The sequence below is a fragment of the Sorex fumeus genome, unplaced genomic scaffold (genome assembly GCF_029834395.1).
Source record: "Sorex fumeus unplaced genomic scaffold, SorFum_2.1 ptg000111l, whole genome shotgun sequence".
Lineage (NCBI taxonomy): Eukaryota > Metazoa > Chordata > Mammalia > Eulipotyphla > Soricidae > Sorex > Sorex fumeus.
In genome coordinates, this window is record NW_026606168.1 from 7,705,005 (window position 1) to 7,721,208 (window position 16,204).

Sequence of the window (16,204 nt, forward strand, 5' to 3'; positions counted from 1 at the left end):
TAGGGGATACTAAAACATCTGACATTAAGGAAATTTGTCCAATAGAGAGTTTGCTTATTTGCATGACCACTAGGTGTTGGTGAGTCCTGTCTTAAAACGCAGGCCCCCCAGCCCACTGAGCATGGGTTTCTTAGTTCCAAACCTGGGAGCCTCAAGGAGTAACAGAGAGTACAAGGGGTATTTGCCTCAGATGGGAGATGTGTGCTTAAAGTAGACTATAGAACGAACATGATGGCCAGTTAATACTTGCATTGCAGACCACAACACCCTAAAGGAGAGAGTAAAAGGGAATGTGCTTGCCAGAGGTGGGGATGGGGGGTTGGGATGGCGGGTGGTGGGCAGGATACTGAGATCATTGGTGGTAGAGAATGGGCACTGGTGGCGGAATGGGTACTCAATCATTGTATGACTGAAACGTAAGCACTAAAGTTTGTAAGTCTGTAACTGTCACGGTGATTCATTAAAAAATACAAAATAAATTTTTTTTTTTTACAAAAGGGTGTTTACCTCACACCTTGTTGACCCTGGTTTAGTGCCTGGCACCACATACAGTCCCAGCATCACCAGGAGTAATGATTCCCTCAGTGCAGGCTAAAAATAGCCCATGACCACTGTTGGCTTGGGCCCCAAATCCCACCACCAAGATAAAAAAAAAAGTTTAGGGGGCTGGAGTGATAGCGCAGCGGGTAGGGCGTTTGCCTCGCATGCGGCGGACCCAGGTTCGATTCCCAGCATCCCATATGGCCCCCCAAGCACCACCAGGAATAATTCCTGAGTGCATAAGCCAGGAGTAACCCCTGTGCATCTCCGGGTATGACCCAAAAAGAAAAAAAAAGTTAAAAAATTCCAAGGAGAAATAAATTGACCCAGCCTGAAATAACTACTAGGAGTTCCTAGAGTGGGGCCCTAGAGGTAGTGCAGGACTTAAGGTGTTTACTTTGCACATGACTGACCCAGTTCAGTCGCCAGCAGCACCTGGTCCGTGTTGTGTGACCCCAGTGCAGAGTGGGGAGTAGGCCCCAAGAACTGCTGGTTGTAGCACAAACCTGTATTCCCTCCTACCCCAAAAGCACCCAAACCAACCAGTGATTTCAGGGTCTTATTGCTCTTATTGCAAATAAGACATTCAAATCCCCTGGTGGAGCTGGCAGGAAGAGGTGGCAACACCAACCAAGTAAGGGTCAGCCGAGCCAGGCAAAACAGATGCCAGGTCATTGTCTCATACAGATTTCCTTTCAAAGTTGGGTTTTTTTTGGCTTGTTTTGGGGTCACACCTGGCGAAGTACTGGCTCATGCATTCACTTCTAGCGGTGCTCAGGGGGCCATATGGGATGCTGGGAATCGAACCCAGGTCGGCCATGTGCAAGACAAACACCCTACCTTTTGTGCTTATAGCTCCAATCCCGGGGTGTGTCTTGGGGGCCACACCTGTACTCAGGACTTACTCCTGGCTCTGAACTCATGGATCACTCCTAACAAGGTCGGGGGGACCGTATGTAGTGCTGGTGGGGAGGGGGGAGGAGAGGGAAGAAAACCTGACTTAGCTGCACGCAGGAAAGACACCTTACCCACAGTACTATCACTCCAACCCTAAATGTTTTTGGTTTGTTTTTTAAATTATATGCTTTGTCTAAAATACCTTGGGACTGGGAAGATAGTTCAAGAGGCAGACAAGATGTTTAGCACGTGCCAAGGCCTGAAGTTTGATTCCCAACATTGCACACATGCCCCTCTGTTCCCAGCACCACGGCTAGAGGCACTCATGTCCCTGCACTCACTGGTATGGTTCTTGTAGACTTCAGCACTGCCTGCCATGGCACCAGACCCCCAAGCTCCTCTGGGTGTGACCCCCTATAGAAAGTTAGAATTCCTGGGCAATTTCATCATCTTGATTTTTGCTATTTCAAGGAAACTGACAGTAGCACAAATCGAACCTTATTATAGTATTTACAAGGGCACAATCTGTTCTTTAAATCTTGACATAGAAGACAGTTTGGTTTATTTCAGGGATCAATGATGAGGTCACTAACTAGCCAGAAGGGAGTTGGTTATGGGACAGGTCCAGAGCTTTTTGTATTAAATTGTATTCCAGGTAGTTATCTCTTTAGCAGTTTGCTATCACGAGTAGCAGGGAGAATCTTTATATTTCTGGTGCAGTGAAGGGCTTGGCATCGAACTCAGGGCCTAGCCTATGTAAGACAAGTGCTCTACTGCTGAGCTACCTCCCTGGCCCAGTGAGGAGACACCTTTGAAGAAGGCCATCTTGGGCTGATTGGGACACCACAATCATGCCCAATTTCTGAGTAGCCCTTATGTGCTAGTCAGTTCAGGGGCTCTGCCAGGTGGTTCATTTTAACAGATAACACCAGCTATCCAAAATCGGCTTATGGGGGGAAGGAGAGGACCAAACTGGGTGTTTGGGGCTTATTCCTGGCAGGGCTCAGGGGACCATATCGGGTGCCAGAGATTGAACCTGGGTCAGTCAAGTGTTCTGCCCACTGTACTCTCTGGCTCCCAAAGTAGACATTTTTGTTACTGCTTCATTTTTATTACTATTTCAGCATCTTCTCGGGCAAACATAGGAAAAAACACTACACAATGCCACAAGCCAGGCTTTTCTTTACTCAATCCTCGATACTGTGCACAAATTATGCATCTATTCTGGAATAAAAGACAGAGTCATAACTAATTAGTTTATTAGTTAAGAATTATTTCCACTATTATTTACATAGTGCAATAACTGTTATTACCCCTAAAATGTGATATAACAATCCTTCATACAGCAAAAGAACAAAATGAAAATCCCTTCATGTTGCAATTCATATTCATTTTGCTAATTCTTTATTAGATCATTAAAATTAAGACATTAAATTATAAATTCATGTGATATATTTAGAAATTAAATTACAAAATAATACAAATACTTTTAAGGTGTGATGTGCCAACGGTTTTAAGTCTGTGTCATTAATTAAGATTCAGATTTCAGATTAGGCTAACAGTTTGGTTGATTCCGTGACTACATGAAGACTGGAAGGAATAAGGAAAGAGGAAGTTGTAAATAAATTATTTCACAGAAAAATTTTAAATTCAAATCAAAAACAAACTTTTTAAGTAAGTTAAGTTAATGTTCTAAACTGCTGGCACAATGTACAGAAAATATTTAAATGACAGGAGTAAGCAAAGAGTGGCTTTACAAATAGTAATACTTCTTTATATATATATTAAAGTAACAATGTATTAAGTTTTTAAGTGTTAAAGAGCTGAAAAATGAATGGGACTGTTCACTACTCATTTGCACATTACAATTTCCACACCCCACCACCCCCAGCTTATTAAGAAATCAGACAAGTACATTATTTGGATATTAATTTCTCAATATTTAAACTATGTCCATTCCTTTTGACTAACTCTTTTCCAAATACTAGAAGCATATAAAATACCATCTCTGCAAAAATGACGTCCAGTGAAAGCCTTTAAAAACTTTTCAATGTATAACAGATTACTTTTCCCAGGTTTAGTCAAAAGAAATATATTACATCATTTACAAACATATTTAAACCAAAATTAAGCTATTATGAACACTTGTCTTGTGTGAAGTAATCTCCACAGCAAACAAACCCAAACTGCTGAAGCAGAAATCTAGTTTGGAGAGTACGATTCATACTGTAATTCATATGCTTATGTACTGAAATAGAAATCTAATTATTAATTATTGCCAGTAAAACCTTTACACACCAAGAAAAAAAAATAACTCTGGCCTGTAGTTCTTGTGATGATGACCCCTTCCTCTGTGACACCTCTGTGTAGGTCTCTGCAGAGATACTCATCCCCTCTTCCAAAATAAAACACTTCCTAATTGTCACAACTCCTACATATAATACACACAAAGCCCCGAATGTACCCAACAGAAACAAATTAGAAAGACATTATTAATACTTAGTCAAGCCTATTTTCAACATAGTAGCATTTCCTTTAATGAATTTTGGGTCACCCTCTAAAGGTGACCTGTCTTGTATACAAAAGATTGTGTGGTCCCTTGATGCTGCTGGCAGAATGCACTGCAAGTTCAAGTGCATAGAGAGCACATAACTGAACACTTGTAAAGTCTAGAGCAAAAAAATAAATAAATGACTGGTGTTCTGGAGATTTTTCTCAACTTTTTCTATACAAATGTCAAAAACCTACAATGACAACTCTCGTTCAGAAAAAGATACAAAACACGAGAGACCTTTGAAAAGCCGTTACCTCAAGATCAAGAGTTCTATGAATTACTGACAGCAAGCAAAGGACATATACACCAAAAAAGTATGAAAGGTTTTCTGAAATTTATTCTTGAGATTGTCAGTAGTTCAAGACCTCTATCATTTCTTTAGCCCAACTAACATTTCCAAATGTGTTGACATTTCAAATCTGCCACATCTAACTCCATGATTACTCTTCCAGGGGCTTCATTCCTTGCCACTGCATTCCTTTCAGATCTGGGTAATTAGGTACTTAAGTCGGTACTAGGGAGGACCAGCTTACACATGAAAGTAACAATAGTACCCCTTTCAGTAAACTGACCAAGCTGAAAGATATTTCCTATAGAGCAATGCTTCTAAACTTTAAAAATTCACAAACACTAAACCATCAACCAAGAGTCCACTTCAGGAATAAAATGCCAGCTGCATAGAACCTGTAACTACTTCAGTAGTCCAAATGAGTTCAGTAAAGAACCTGCCCAATTCTTCTCTCTGGCCTCTGAGAGGCAAAACCCTAGCCTTTATAAAAATGTAGGACAGAGAAACAGTTCTTTCCTTCCTTGGTTGGCTTTGTGCCTATTTACGTGAGCTAGATTAAGCATCAAGCATGCATGAGTGTACGTGTGTGTATGTGTGTATGGGTGCATGTGCCTGGCTGTGCTGTTCAGCTGGATGATAGGTCACAGGAGACTGGAGGGAGCACAGAAAAATAACGCATGATTCTCCCACTAATAGACACACCTTACAGAGGCCACCACCAGGGGGTGACTGATGAGCAAATAAAATGTAGTTAATTTAACTTCTCCCGAGCAAGCGTACAAATTCCTAGAAAAGGGCAGAGGTAAGTAACAGAGATGAAGAATACCTGCGTACACTCAAAATCATCTAATGGTTTCAACACAATTAGAACGACTTTCTCTTTTCTTTGAAACTTCCTTTTCCAAATCTTGATTATCGGGATACATATTATAAACTGTATAAAGGTCCTTTCCTTGAACTCCTATTAATCACTACAGCTGATGTTCTGGAGAAGGTATTCAAGGCTAAAGGCAAAAAAAAAAAAAAAATCAGATGCATTTAAGAAGGTAAATGGAGTCTCACTCAGGACAGGCCTGGACAGCCAAACCACCGCACGCTCAAATGAAGGGGGTCACAAATCAGATGCATGCCTGAGACCACCACAGGTCAGACCATTTCCAGACGATTTGCTCGTAAGTGCTGCAGACATGTAAGTGACTGGCCGGTCACCGGTCAAAATGTGTCACCCTGATGTGACCAAGCCTATGTGCGAGTATACTTGAGACAAGTGAGAGCAACCATGAGACACCACCTAAATGGTTCCACCATGAGTGACTTATGGGTGTCGCTTGTTAACCAGTCAGCGGCCATCAAGCACAGTGGGTACTCTGTTCACCTCAATTGTGGAGGCTCTGTTTCAGCAAACCCCAACTCTGACGGATTATAAGAACCAGTGGTTTCCTAACCAACATCTGTGACTCAAATGAAAGCTGCACCAATTTGGAACATACTCTGTGGATTTAGCCTCGGCCTATAATTTATTTTCTAACTCTACCTCCAGTTCTTTTTTTAAAGAAGCCCCGGACATCATTCTGGCCAGATAAATTACAAGTGAGGGCAGAGTCTTGAAGCAAACACTGGAAACTGCTCCCTTCTTTAGAACTTAACTTTTACCCTTTAAAATGTCTTTACATAGGCATTTGAAATTAAAAAATGTGCCAGGCACATTTCTTTTTTCAGTCATTATTTTCCTTTACAAAATAAGCTCAAACAACTCTGAATTTTCCACACAGTTCTTAAAAAGACACATAGATGCTAACTAAAAGCTAAGCCATAGATCATAACAAGGAAAAGACAGTTACAAAAATATCTCTGTCAGGAATTAAATACATATATTAAATACTGGACAGTGCAAATGTCGAGATGAAGCACAGATTCTAGCAGAGTGGACGAGAGAGCGGGAGTGTCCCGGAATCACACACTGGGGGGCAGACAATTAGCATCGGGCCGTTCCTTGCTGGGCGAGCCGCAGGTGCTGGGCTTGGGCAGCTCCTGGCTGGCCGGGGGGTCAGCAGTCCAGGCCTCACTGTCTGCCCCGGGCTCCGGCGCCTCGGCTGCCTCTGCTTCCTCCTCCCCACTGTGCTCTGTGTGGTCTTCCTCAGAACCGTTGAGGGTTTTTCCCAGCTGCAAAGTTTCCATCGTTCTCTGGGTCTCTGAGACCCAAGATTCAATTCTACTATTGAGCTGAACTTCTTCAGATATGGGTTCGTGGGCATAGTCTTCCTCCTCCTCCTCCTCTTCATCATCCTCCTCCTCCAGCATGCCGGGCACGAGAGTGCTGGTGGTGCTGGTGATGGAGGAATTCAGGAGATCGCGGCAGCTGCCATCCAGAGAGCCCGTCTCTGTGCTCTGCTGCGAGGCCCATTCCAGGTCATCGGGCTTCGCGTCCTCCTTCTCGCCGGTGACGGGCTTTCCCGGGCTGGGGGCTGAGGTGGGACTGCCCGCACCCGCTGTTGACGGCTGCTTCCCCATGGCGGGCGAGTCAAGGGCGAGTTTACTGGGCTTCTCGGATGCGCTGTGCTTACAGGAAACCTCTTTCTCATTTTCTGATGTTTCCAGTCCATCTGAGGTTTCCACCATATTTCTCCAATTTGTTTCTGCAAATATCAAACAGATTTTTTTTTCCCTTTAAAGAGAACACTGCTTGGGAATCATGAAATGTTTAAAGAAAGAACAACAGGAATTTGGTGGCTCACCAACTGACTGGAAAAGCTAGAGCTCAGTCTATTCTAACACTAGTATAAATGATAGAAAGGAAAACTACAAAAATGTGCTCTGGCAAGACAAGTGTATCAATCAATGCCTCAAAATATGAAAGATCGTGCTCGCTTCGGCAGCACATATACTAAAATTGGAACGATACAGAGATTAGCATGGCCCCTGCACAATGATGACACACAAATTTGTGAAGTGTTCCATAGTTTTTGCAAACTACAACAGCCGAAAGGAAAGAGAGAGCAAAAGGGGATGCTCTGCCACGGAGGCAAGGTGGGGGGGGGGGGGGGGGAAGGGCGGGGGTGCAACTGGAATCATTGGTGGTGGAGAATGGGCACCGGTGGAAGGATGGGTGCTCAATCACTGTGTAACTGAAACACAAGCACAAAAGTTTCTAAGTCTACAACTGTACCTCATGGTGTTTCACTAATAAAAAAAAATATATGAAAGATCTTATACAGGAGCAGATACTCAAATACATATATTCATACAAATATGTATAATTTATGTATTTATAAAAATCACAGGGTGCAGAGCCAGAAACAGTTCTCATCTGACAGGTTTCTATCATGCTCCCTCAGCAAATTACATAAGCATCATCTTTTGGCCTACAAAGGAACTTCCGCTTCCATTAGTAACAAAGAAGTCATCCATGTGTTCTTAACACTGGTGAAAAGTTATGTTTTATGATATATGTGGCCTGGCTTATCATGTTTCTTTGCAGGCAAAAAAAAAAAGCATTATTGTAATATTTTAGTATCATTCTCTAGGTGCCAGGAATCCATTCCAGACACACACATGCAAGCCTAGTGCTTTGTCACTGAGCCACATCCTTTATCATTTCTAATAGGAAGTGTTTCCTCCTAAGTACCATCACAATATTTGCATTTTTTTACACACTGTCTTCCCCAATTTATTGATTCACTGTTTTCGTTTGTGGGTGCCTCTCAGGTCATAACCTGTACCACCATCTCTCCAGATTCAGTGCACTGGTCAGCGCTGAGTAAGAGGACTCTTTAATCCGACTGCTGCATTTTTTAGCGAAACCAACAAGACAAGATCAAACAAAACAATCAACCACTCCCACTCCTGACATCTGCATGAGCTTTAAGCACGGACTACCATTTTGGACCATTTCTCATGGGCAAGAACCATGCCACAGAAACTAGGCAGGCAGTTCTGGCCCCAAGCATCCTCAGCAATTAGCTTGAATTTTCTAACTGCAATTTCATCAGTCCGCACTGCATTCAGACTCATTTCAAAAACATGACCCTGGAGGCCATGAGATGCAACTTGGGTCCCTGTGTTCTCACAACTTAAGTGCTTTTACGGGATTTCTTATACTGAACACTGTGGGACTTTCATGTCATGCCAATCTTCCATAGAAAAATACATCAACTGCTCTCTTCTTCTTTGCCACCTTTTGTAAGGCAATTATTTTTGCCAAATGCAACACTGCTACTCAGCTAAAGCTCCAGACAAAATAACTCATGAGAAAACTTAAGATACATGGGGCAGGCTAAATGATGTTATTTTGTAACACAGTGGTAATAATCTGATTTGTTTCTTTCTTTGGGGGGGGGGTCACACCTGGTAGTGCTCAGGAATTTTACTCCTGGCCATGCCCAGGACGTATTCCTGGCAAGTTCAGGGGACTATACAGGATCCCAGAAGTCTGGTGCCTTCCCCACTGTATTATCTCTCCAGCCTCCTGGATGACTTTTTTCATTTGAAGTCTATGTTGTCTGACATAAATATGGCCACTCTGGCTTTTTTTCCCCTCTCTTTTGGGTCACACTTGGCAATGCTCAGAGGTTACTCCTACACTGCACTCAAGAATTACTCCTGGCAGTGCACAAGGTCAGCCGTGTCCAAGGCAAATGCCCTATCTGCTGTATTATCACTCCGGCCCCCGCTCTGACCTTTTTAAGGAACTTATTTGCTTCTTGGCCTTTGACTTTGAGCTTCTGTTTGCCCTGGCTCTTCAGATATGTCTCCTAGAGGAGGCAGAAAGTCGTATTCAACTTCTGACTCATCCTGCCCGTCACTTGACTGTGGAGTTCAGGCCACTGATGCTGACTTAGAGCACTGAGGCGAAGAAACTGACTGCTACCAATTTGTGGAAGTTACTGTTTGTCAAGTTCGTCCTGTCTTTTCTTTTATAGCAGCTTCTTTAATGCTTCTAACAAAACAGGTTTCAAGGCCCCAAACTTCCTAAAGCATTATTCCTTCAAATATATCCATAAGGCATTATTCCTTCAAATATGAATGATAGTCTAGCCAAATTATGTATTCTGATGAGGGCTGATTTCACTGAGGTTTCAAGCCCGCTCCCCACCCACCCGCAGCCCAATCTCCCATGTTTCTCTTCTCATATCCTGTGCTTCTCTTTTGGCCCATACTACTTTATTTGATAGCTCTGCTATGAATCTTACAGGCTTTCCTACATTGCATTCTTTCTTTGACCATGATATTGATTTGGGGGGGTGTGGTGGGGGCACACCTGTTGGTGCTCAGGGATCACCCCCAAAGGAGGACTATGACGACCATATGGGATGCTGTGTCGGCCGCATGCAAGACAAACGTACTACCTACTATAGTATCACTCCGCCCCATGATCTTGCTGCTTTCAATATTCTCACTCTGGCTTTGGCTTTTGCTATTCTAATTACAATGTGTCTTGGGAGCATTTCTACTAGGGTCTATTTTCACTGGGACCCTTCAACCTGATTTTCTCTTTCTCCCTTACCATATACTGAACTCATCACTCTAAGTTGTTCTTTCCATACAAGATTTATTTCCTACTTTACCTTTCACATTCTACTGATCCAGTAAGAATCATGCTTAAATGTTAGTGCCTTTGGGAGCCATTTCCTCAGAGACAATTCACTAACTGGAACTCCCACAGCACTTCTGAATATATATTTCATAAATGCACTTGTTTCTTATTTGCTGGTTCACACTCTTCTGTCTCCTCACTTTCAAACTCATCTCTGTATTCCTACACTCGGTGGCATACACAGTAAGTGCCGGGGGAGGAGGTTTGGGAGGAAGACCTACTTAAAGTATGATGCCCCCAGAAATCTTTAAGAAGAGCTAAATTAAAAAAAAAAATTATGTGCCAGATAAATAGCACAGAGGTTAAGGTGTTTGCTTCACCTGCAGCTGACCCCGGTTTTAAGCCCAAGTCCCGTATATGGTCCCCCCAGCACCACCAGGTGTGTTCCCTGAGCATAGAGCACTAAGCACAGTAGACCCTGAGCTCGGGCAGATATGGTCCCAAAACCTACTCCACCAAAAGAATTTTTAGATGCATATTTGTACTTTATTTCAATAGTTGTTTTCCTGCCTACGAAAGTACCAAAAGCATTCACTTGGGGTCTTAGAAAAAGTTCCACCTCTCCCTTGCCAAGGAGGAAAGAGGAAAGTGAGACCGAGCAGGTCCTCCTCCCGGATACTCGGGTCAGCAGAGTCAAGTGAGGAAAGAGATGAGACAAGTGGGATGGGGGCCGTTGGCAGCAGCACCTGGTTCCCCAAGCCGCCTCCCCAGCCTAGCTTATAAAACCTTAGCTAAGAATGAAACATTCTAGATGACTCAGCAAACCCTCCTCATTTTGCTAAGAAAGACCAGTGATTAATCAATTATGCATGAAGTCCCAAGGAAAAGTATGAAACAGCCAGAGAATCCAATCTTGAAATACTGTAAATCCAGAGCTTTTTGGAAACAGTTCTTAAATCTTTGAAAGACTCTTTTTATAACTTTTCCCTGGTGCAAATGAAGATCACGGTTATTTACCCAAACCCCAGCTGTATGAATTTATCTTGCAGTCTGACTTTAAGATCTCACAGCTGAGGTAGAGAGACTGATCTCATTTACAGGGTTGGCATTATCTCTGGACAAACTAGCTTCTGTCTCTAAGTCAGGACCTACCCTCCAAATAGTTTCCGTAACTGCCTCTGGTTTTGGAGTTTTGTTTGTTTAAAAAAAAAAAAAGAGCTTTGTGAGAAAAGCATTCCAAGCATCAACTACAATCACAGACAGGATACCAGAGATGGGAGTGTGAGAGGAAAACCGGAGTTCGGGTTTTGAACATGTTCAATGTTAGCTGGTGTTCTACTAGACTGACTTCGAGAGATTAAAAAGAACAAAGAGATGAACAAGGAGTCACACTGTTCCCCAGCACCACTCGAAGGACCTGGAGCACTGAGTCAGAATAATCCCCCAAGCGTGCTCAGTATGGCCCCCAAACGAAGCAAAAACAAACAGAAAAGGAACTAGAAAACAAGTTATGTGGATTTGTAAGACAGAGCAAAAAAGACAGTTACTTTAAACATGATTATTTCTCTTTTCTTTTTGGTTTTGGGCCCATACCTGGCAGTACTCAGGGATCCCTGATGGTGGCGCTTGGGGGACATACCTGGTGCACTTGCATGCAAGACAAGCACCTCGCCCGCTTTGCTTTCTTTTGTCACCGCCCATAACTGGTTCTTAATCTTGTTTGCTTTGTTCTGGGGTCATACCTGCTAATGCTCGTGGGCTGTAGCGGTGGTGCTCAGAGGACTGCACGTGCTACTGGTGAACTGAACCTGGGTTGTGGCCACGTTGGCCTGGGCAAAGCAAGTGCCCTACCTCCTGTAGTATTTCTCTGATGCCTTGAAACTATTTCAAGTATTATGCTCTAATTTTTATAACAGCTTTAATAGGATACATAATTTTTTAAGTTATTTCTTTTTGATTACTATCAGATTTAATGCAAAAACAAATGTCACGAGGGACTAGAGATGTGACACTGTGGCAGAGAGCAAGCCTTGCACATGCTGTGTCCTGGGTTTGAGATCACCCCCCACCCACCAGCTGCCACCGGGGCCATGCCCTAGCACCAAACCCTGTCAGGGGCAAGCCCCCAGCACCAATAACAACAGTAATGAAAAACGTTACAGGTCTAGAACTTTTATCAGCTTAGACTTCAGGTCTTTCACTTCCTTAATAAATAAAAACTTTCACTAGTTGGGAGATTGCATAGAAGGTAAGACACTTGCCCTATATGAGGCTGCTAAGGCAACTGAGGGGTCACTCCTGAACTCGGACCCAGAACCAGCACCGAGCACCACTGGATGTGGCCTAGGACAGGAATAAAGAAGCATTCAAGGACTTATTTAGTTATAGGTCACAAAGTAAGTCTATTTTATGACTGAGATACATTTTCTGCAGGGTCTGGATGGGGCTGTGCCACACCTAGCTTTGCTCAGTGCTTACTCCTAGCTCTGTGCTCAGATTTTTTTTTTTTGGCAGTGCTGGGGATCAAACCCAGGTCTCATGAATGCAGGGAGTCTCTGAGGGATTACTTCCTTGCACTCCATAATTACAAACATATAACAACAAAGATTTTAAAACTATGAATAAATTCCAAGATCTTAGTAAGCCCCAGCTCCCAATAGCCTGACTGTTACTTAACCTGCCGGTTGAGGGGTGGGGGTGCCAGAGTGCCTCGTGAAACATGAATGACATTCCTGATCCTTAATAACATATTTAATGGAATTTTGCAGACCAAAGTTTTGAGCAAAATCTGATTAAAGATAAAAACACAAAGGTAGCATGGAAAGTCACTTTCAAAATGATTTTATAATCTGCTGTTTTAAATGGGTCTGCAAAAACTTACCATACTCCTTTTCATTGACTTCAGAGATGGGCTCAGAAATCACGCTGCAGAAGGAAATGGCGCTGGCTGCAGAGGGGTTCCGAGAGTGCCCCATGTGGTGTGGCACCTTCTTTACATTCTTCAAGGCTTCCTCGGCCTGCTCCTGTTCCATGGCTGCAACCATATCCTTATACGCTTTCCTGGCTTCCTCAGTTAACTCCACCAGCTTATTAAACAGGCTCTAGAAATACGGAATTTTCATTAGGTCACATGTTACTCTAGTTTTCAATTCCTATTATCAGTAATGGGCTGGAGCATTTGCCTTGCACACAGCCACCCCAGGTTTGATTCTTCCGACCCTCTCTGAGTATCCCGCAAAGCCTGGCAAGCTCCCCATGACGTATTCGCTATGCCCAAAACAGTAACAAGTCTCACAATGGAAACGTTACTGGTGTCTGCTCGAACAAATTGATGAACAATGGGAGGACAGTACTATTATTAGTAATAATTATCTCTGGTTTTAGAATCGTATTTCAATTAGCACAAGATCTAACTGATACATGCCCCAAAAAACCTTACAAAATAGCAGCAGCTTATACACGCTGCTTGTTTAATTCTGACAAGCCTTGATGAAACTTGATTCAAGAAATGTGAGCAAGTGTGTTGTATCAACTCTTCTGGCATCATTCATCAGTTCAACCACTGTATCCTTTAGAATCTGGCTGTACAATGGGTAAAAATTAAAAGACTGAAAAAACCTCTCTGTTCTCAAGGAAACTCAATGAGGCTGAAAGAATGACTACAGATACAATTCAAGCCATGACATCTTAAAGACCTCAAGACATACAGAGTACTATGACTTTGGGGGGTCAACAGTGTCTTGTCTTGAAAGTGCGAGGCCTTGGGTTCACTCTCTGACAATGCAGAATAAAGTCTTTTGGAGGGAACATCAACTCTGTTGGACATCAGTAAGGCTTCACAAAGATTAATATAATAATACAGGCCTGAAAACTAGGGAAAATTCTGAAAAGTAGCAATAAAGGGACAGAGAGATAGTACAGGAAGTAAGGTGCTTGCCCTACATGTGGTCGACCCCACGTATTTCCTGAGTGACCCCTGAGCACAGAACCAGGAGTTATCCCTCAACACAGCTAAATGTGGCCCAAAAGAGAAAAAGAAAGGAAAAGTGGAGATAAGGTGGTAAATAAGCATGTAAAAGTATAAATAAAGGTAAAGAGTGAAGAAAGTCTAAAGTTAGTCTGGGGAACAATAAGGAACTGTATGAGTTAGAGTATCAGAGAATGACTGCATGTAAAGTGAGGTCTGAGGACAGAGAAGATGGCAGTCTCCAGGTGAATGACTTGACAGAAGAACACAAAGGCAAAAAGAGAAATCAAATAATCTGGCTAGTGAGGACATTAGAAATGATGGAAACATAACATGCAACAGACAGAAACAAAGACAGAGGATAAAAATTTAAAATAAAGAACTAGGACGAAAATGCAGAGCAAAATGGTCAGAATGTGGTGCTAAACTGTCCCTGGGGTCTCCCTCAGTGAAGGGCAGCAGGAAGGTGCAGAGGATAGAAAACGGCTGTGCTTATCACACAAGAGCCATGTGGCTCTGGATTGTGTTTCAGTAACTATGATGAGGCTCAGGGAAGACCCAAGTTTCTACAATCCACCAGAAAGACAATGATTTTGAGCCACTGTCTCAAACACCAAAATAATTAGTTCAGAACTGAGTAGATACCATACAATTTGCTAAACAAACAGTTATTCCCTGCGCATGCACAAGGCAGATTACAGGTGTTAGAAATATAAAGACAAGGGGTGTGCCCTCAATGAATTTACAGTAATTTTTAAATAAAAAAAAAATTCATCAAGGCAGGTATTTATAGCCAAGAAAAGCATGGGCTATTATAGGAGCATAAAGGCTAAACAAATAGGTGAGCAGAAAATAATTTCATGGCTGGTGCAAGAGAAACGGAATGGATAGATGAATGAGGGGTATGAAAACATGGTGATCGCATAGGAAAAGACATAATCATAAAACACTATACTTGGGAAGAGAGAAAACAGTGGGTCCGTGGTATCGAAGAACCAACTTCATAAAAAATATCAAAGTATCATAATTTAGTATTTCAAATGAGTGATTTGTACATAGCAGCTTCTATGGGCAGTTTTTTTTTTAAATAATTAACCAACTGTGAGATGATGATGAAGGTATCATGGGTAGAGAAAAATGCTTTAGGAATTTCATTTCCTACAGGAAATCTCCCATGAAAGGATTCTCAGAGCTGGAAAGAGAGCACTGGGGTCTTTGTGTGCAAGGTGCTTGCCTTGGACACAGTTGACCCTGGTTTGAACCTGGGCACCACATATGGTACCCCAACACAAGTGGGTATGGCCCCACTCCGTCTCCTCACCCTCAGAAGGGAAAAAATACTAAGATTCTTTTCTTCCATAATTTCTAAAAGTACAAATTATCACCAACATACTGACTGAAGAAAATCAGTTTGACTCCTGATCTGACAGTTAAATAAATCCCCATGTATTTCACAGTTAAACTCAAAAAGCAAAAAAACATACTACAGCAGAAAAAGCAGCTAAAATTTTGAAATACTGTGGGGCTATTTCCCACCAAGTGACTTGTTTAGTCTTTCCACACTGAGAAAGGATGTGTAATCACCAGAAAATTCCATCATTCACGGATCGTGATGAGCCTGTACTTCTTCAAACACTCCAGCCTGACACAGACAGGTGAAAGCAGCACAGAGCACTGAGGGGGAGTGTGCACATCCTGACGTCTTACCTCGGCACCAAAGTAGTTGAAGATGCCCACCACACTGACGGGAACCAGCTTGTTCACACAGCGACCAAGAGCTTTTCTTCCCAGGGCAAACACAAAGGGGATCTCCTGTTCCCGGGCCATGGCTATGACATTATAGAGCGCCTCATCCAGACCACCTACAACAGTCAACACACACACACGCACACACAAACATTAATTTAATTAACTCCCAAACAGAGATGATTAAGCACCCAATGGCTACAGAATAAAACAGAACACTGAACTTTTTTAGTTAGTGACTGTGTTGCTATTAGACACACTAGCAATTCTCAACAGGACAAGGATGCGAACAATATTAAAGGAAAATAGGAAATGGCCTACCAAAATACTGATAAAACCAATCTACATACCTGAGGAGTTGAAGAGATAGATGCTGGCATAATAGATTTAGAATTTACCCAAAATATTTTTTAAAAAGATAACTACCCAATCAAAAACACAGACAAAGGATTCACTAAACATTTCTCCAGAGAAGCTATTTAACTAGCCAATAAACATATGAACAGATGTTTTACATTATTAGCTATTAGGGAAATCAAAACCATAAAAAGATAACCCTTCGTATCTATATTACACCAAAAACAATAACAATACCAAAACTGAAATGACAACTCTTGGTGCAGAGAAGAATGTAACTATCTTACATTGCTAGAGGGAACGTAAATAAAAAAACCTTTT

At 42.4% G+C, this 16,204-nt stretch overlaps 1 protein-coding gene and 1 non-coding gene across 3 annotated transcripts in view; one reads left to right on the top strand and one right to left on the bottom strand.

Moving 5' to 3' along the window:
- Positions 1-2,679: 2,679 nt before the first annotated feature.
- Positions 2,680-16,204, bottom strand: part of SECISBP2L (SECIS binding protein 2 like) — a 66,479-nt gene continuing 52,954 nt past the window's right edge. For both annotated transcript variants that reach the window (XM_056135418.1, XM_056135419.1), the window contains 3 exons: positions 15,488-15,642; positions 12,695-12,914; positions 2,680-6,916 (listed from right to left, as the gene is read on the bottom strand). In XM_056135418.1, the coding sequence (XP_055991393.1) occupies positions 6,234-6,916; positions 12,695-12,914; positions 15,488-15,642 (1,058 nt within the window). In that variant the 3' untranslated portion in view covers positions 2,680-6,233. The remainder of the gene's footprint in view (positions 6,917-12,694; positions 12,915-15,487; positions 15,643-16,204) is intronic.
- On the top strand, positions 7,141-7,244 carry LOC130043127 (U6 spliceosomal RNA). Its single transcript, XR_008795322.1, has one exon. It is a non-coding gene; the product is annotated as a U6 spliceosomal RNA (small nuclear RNA).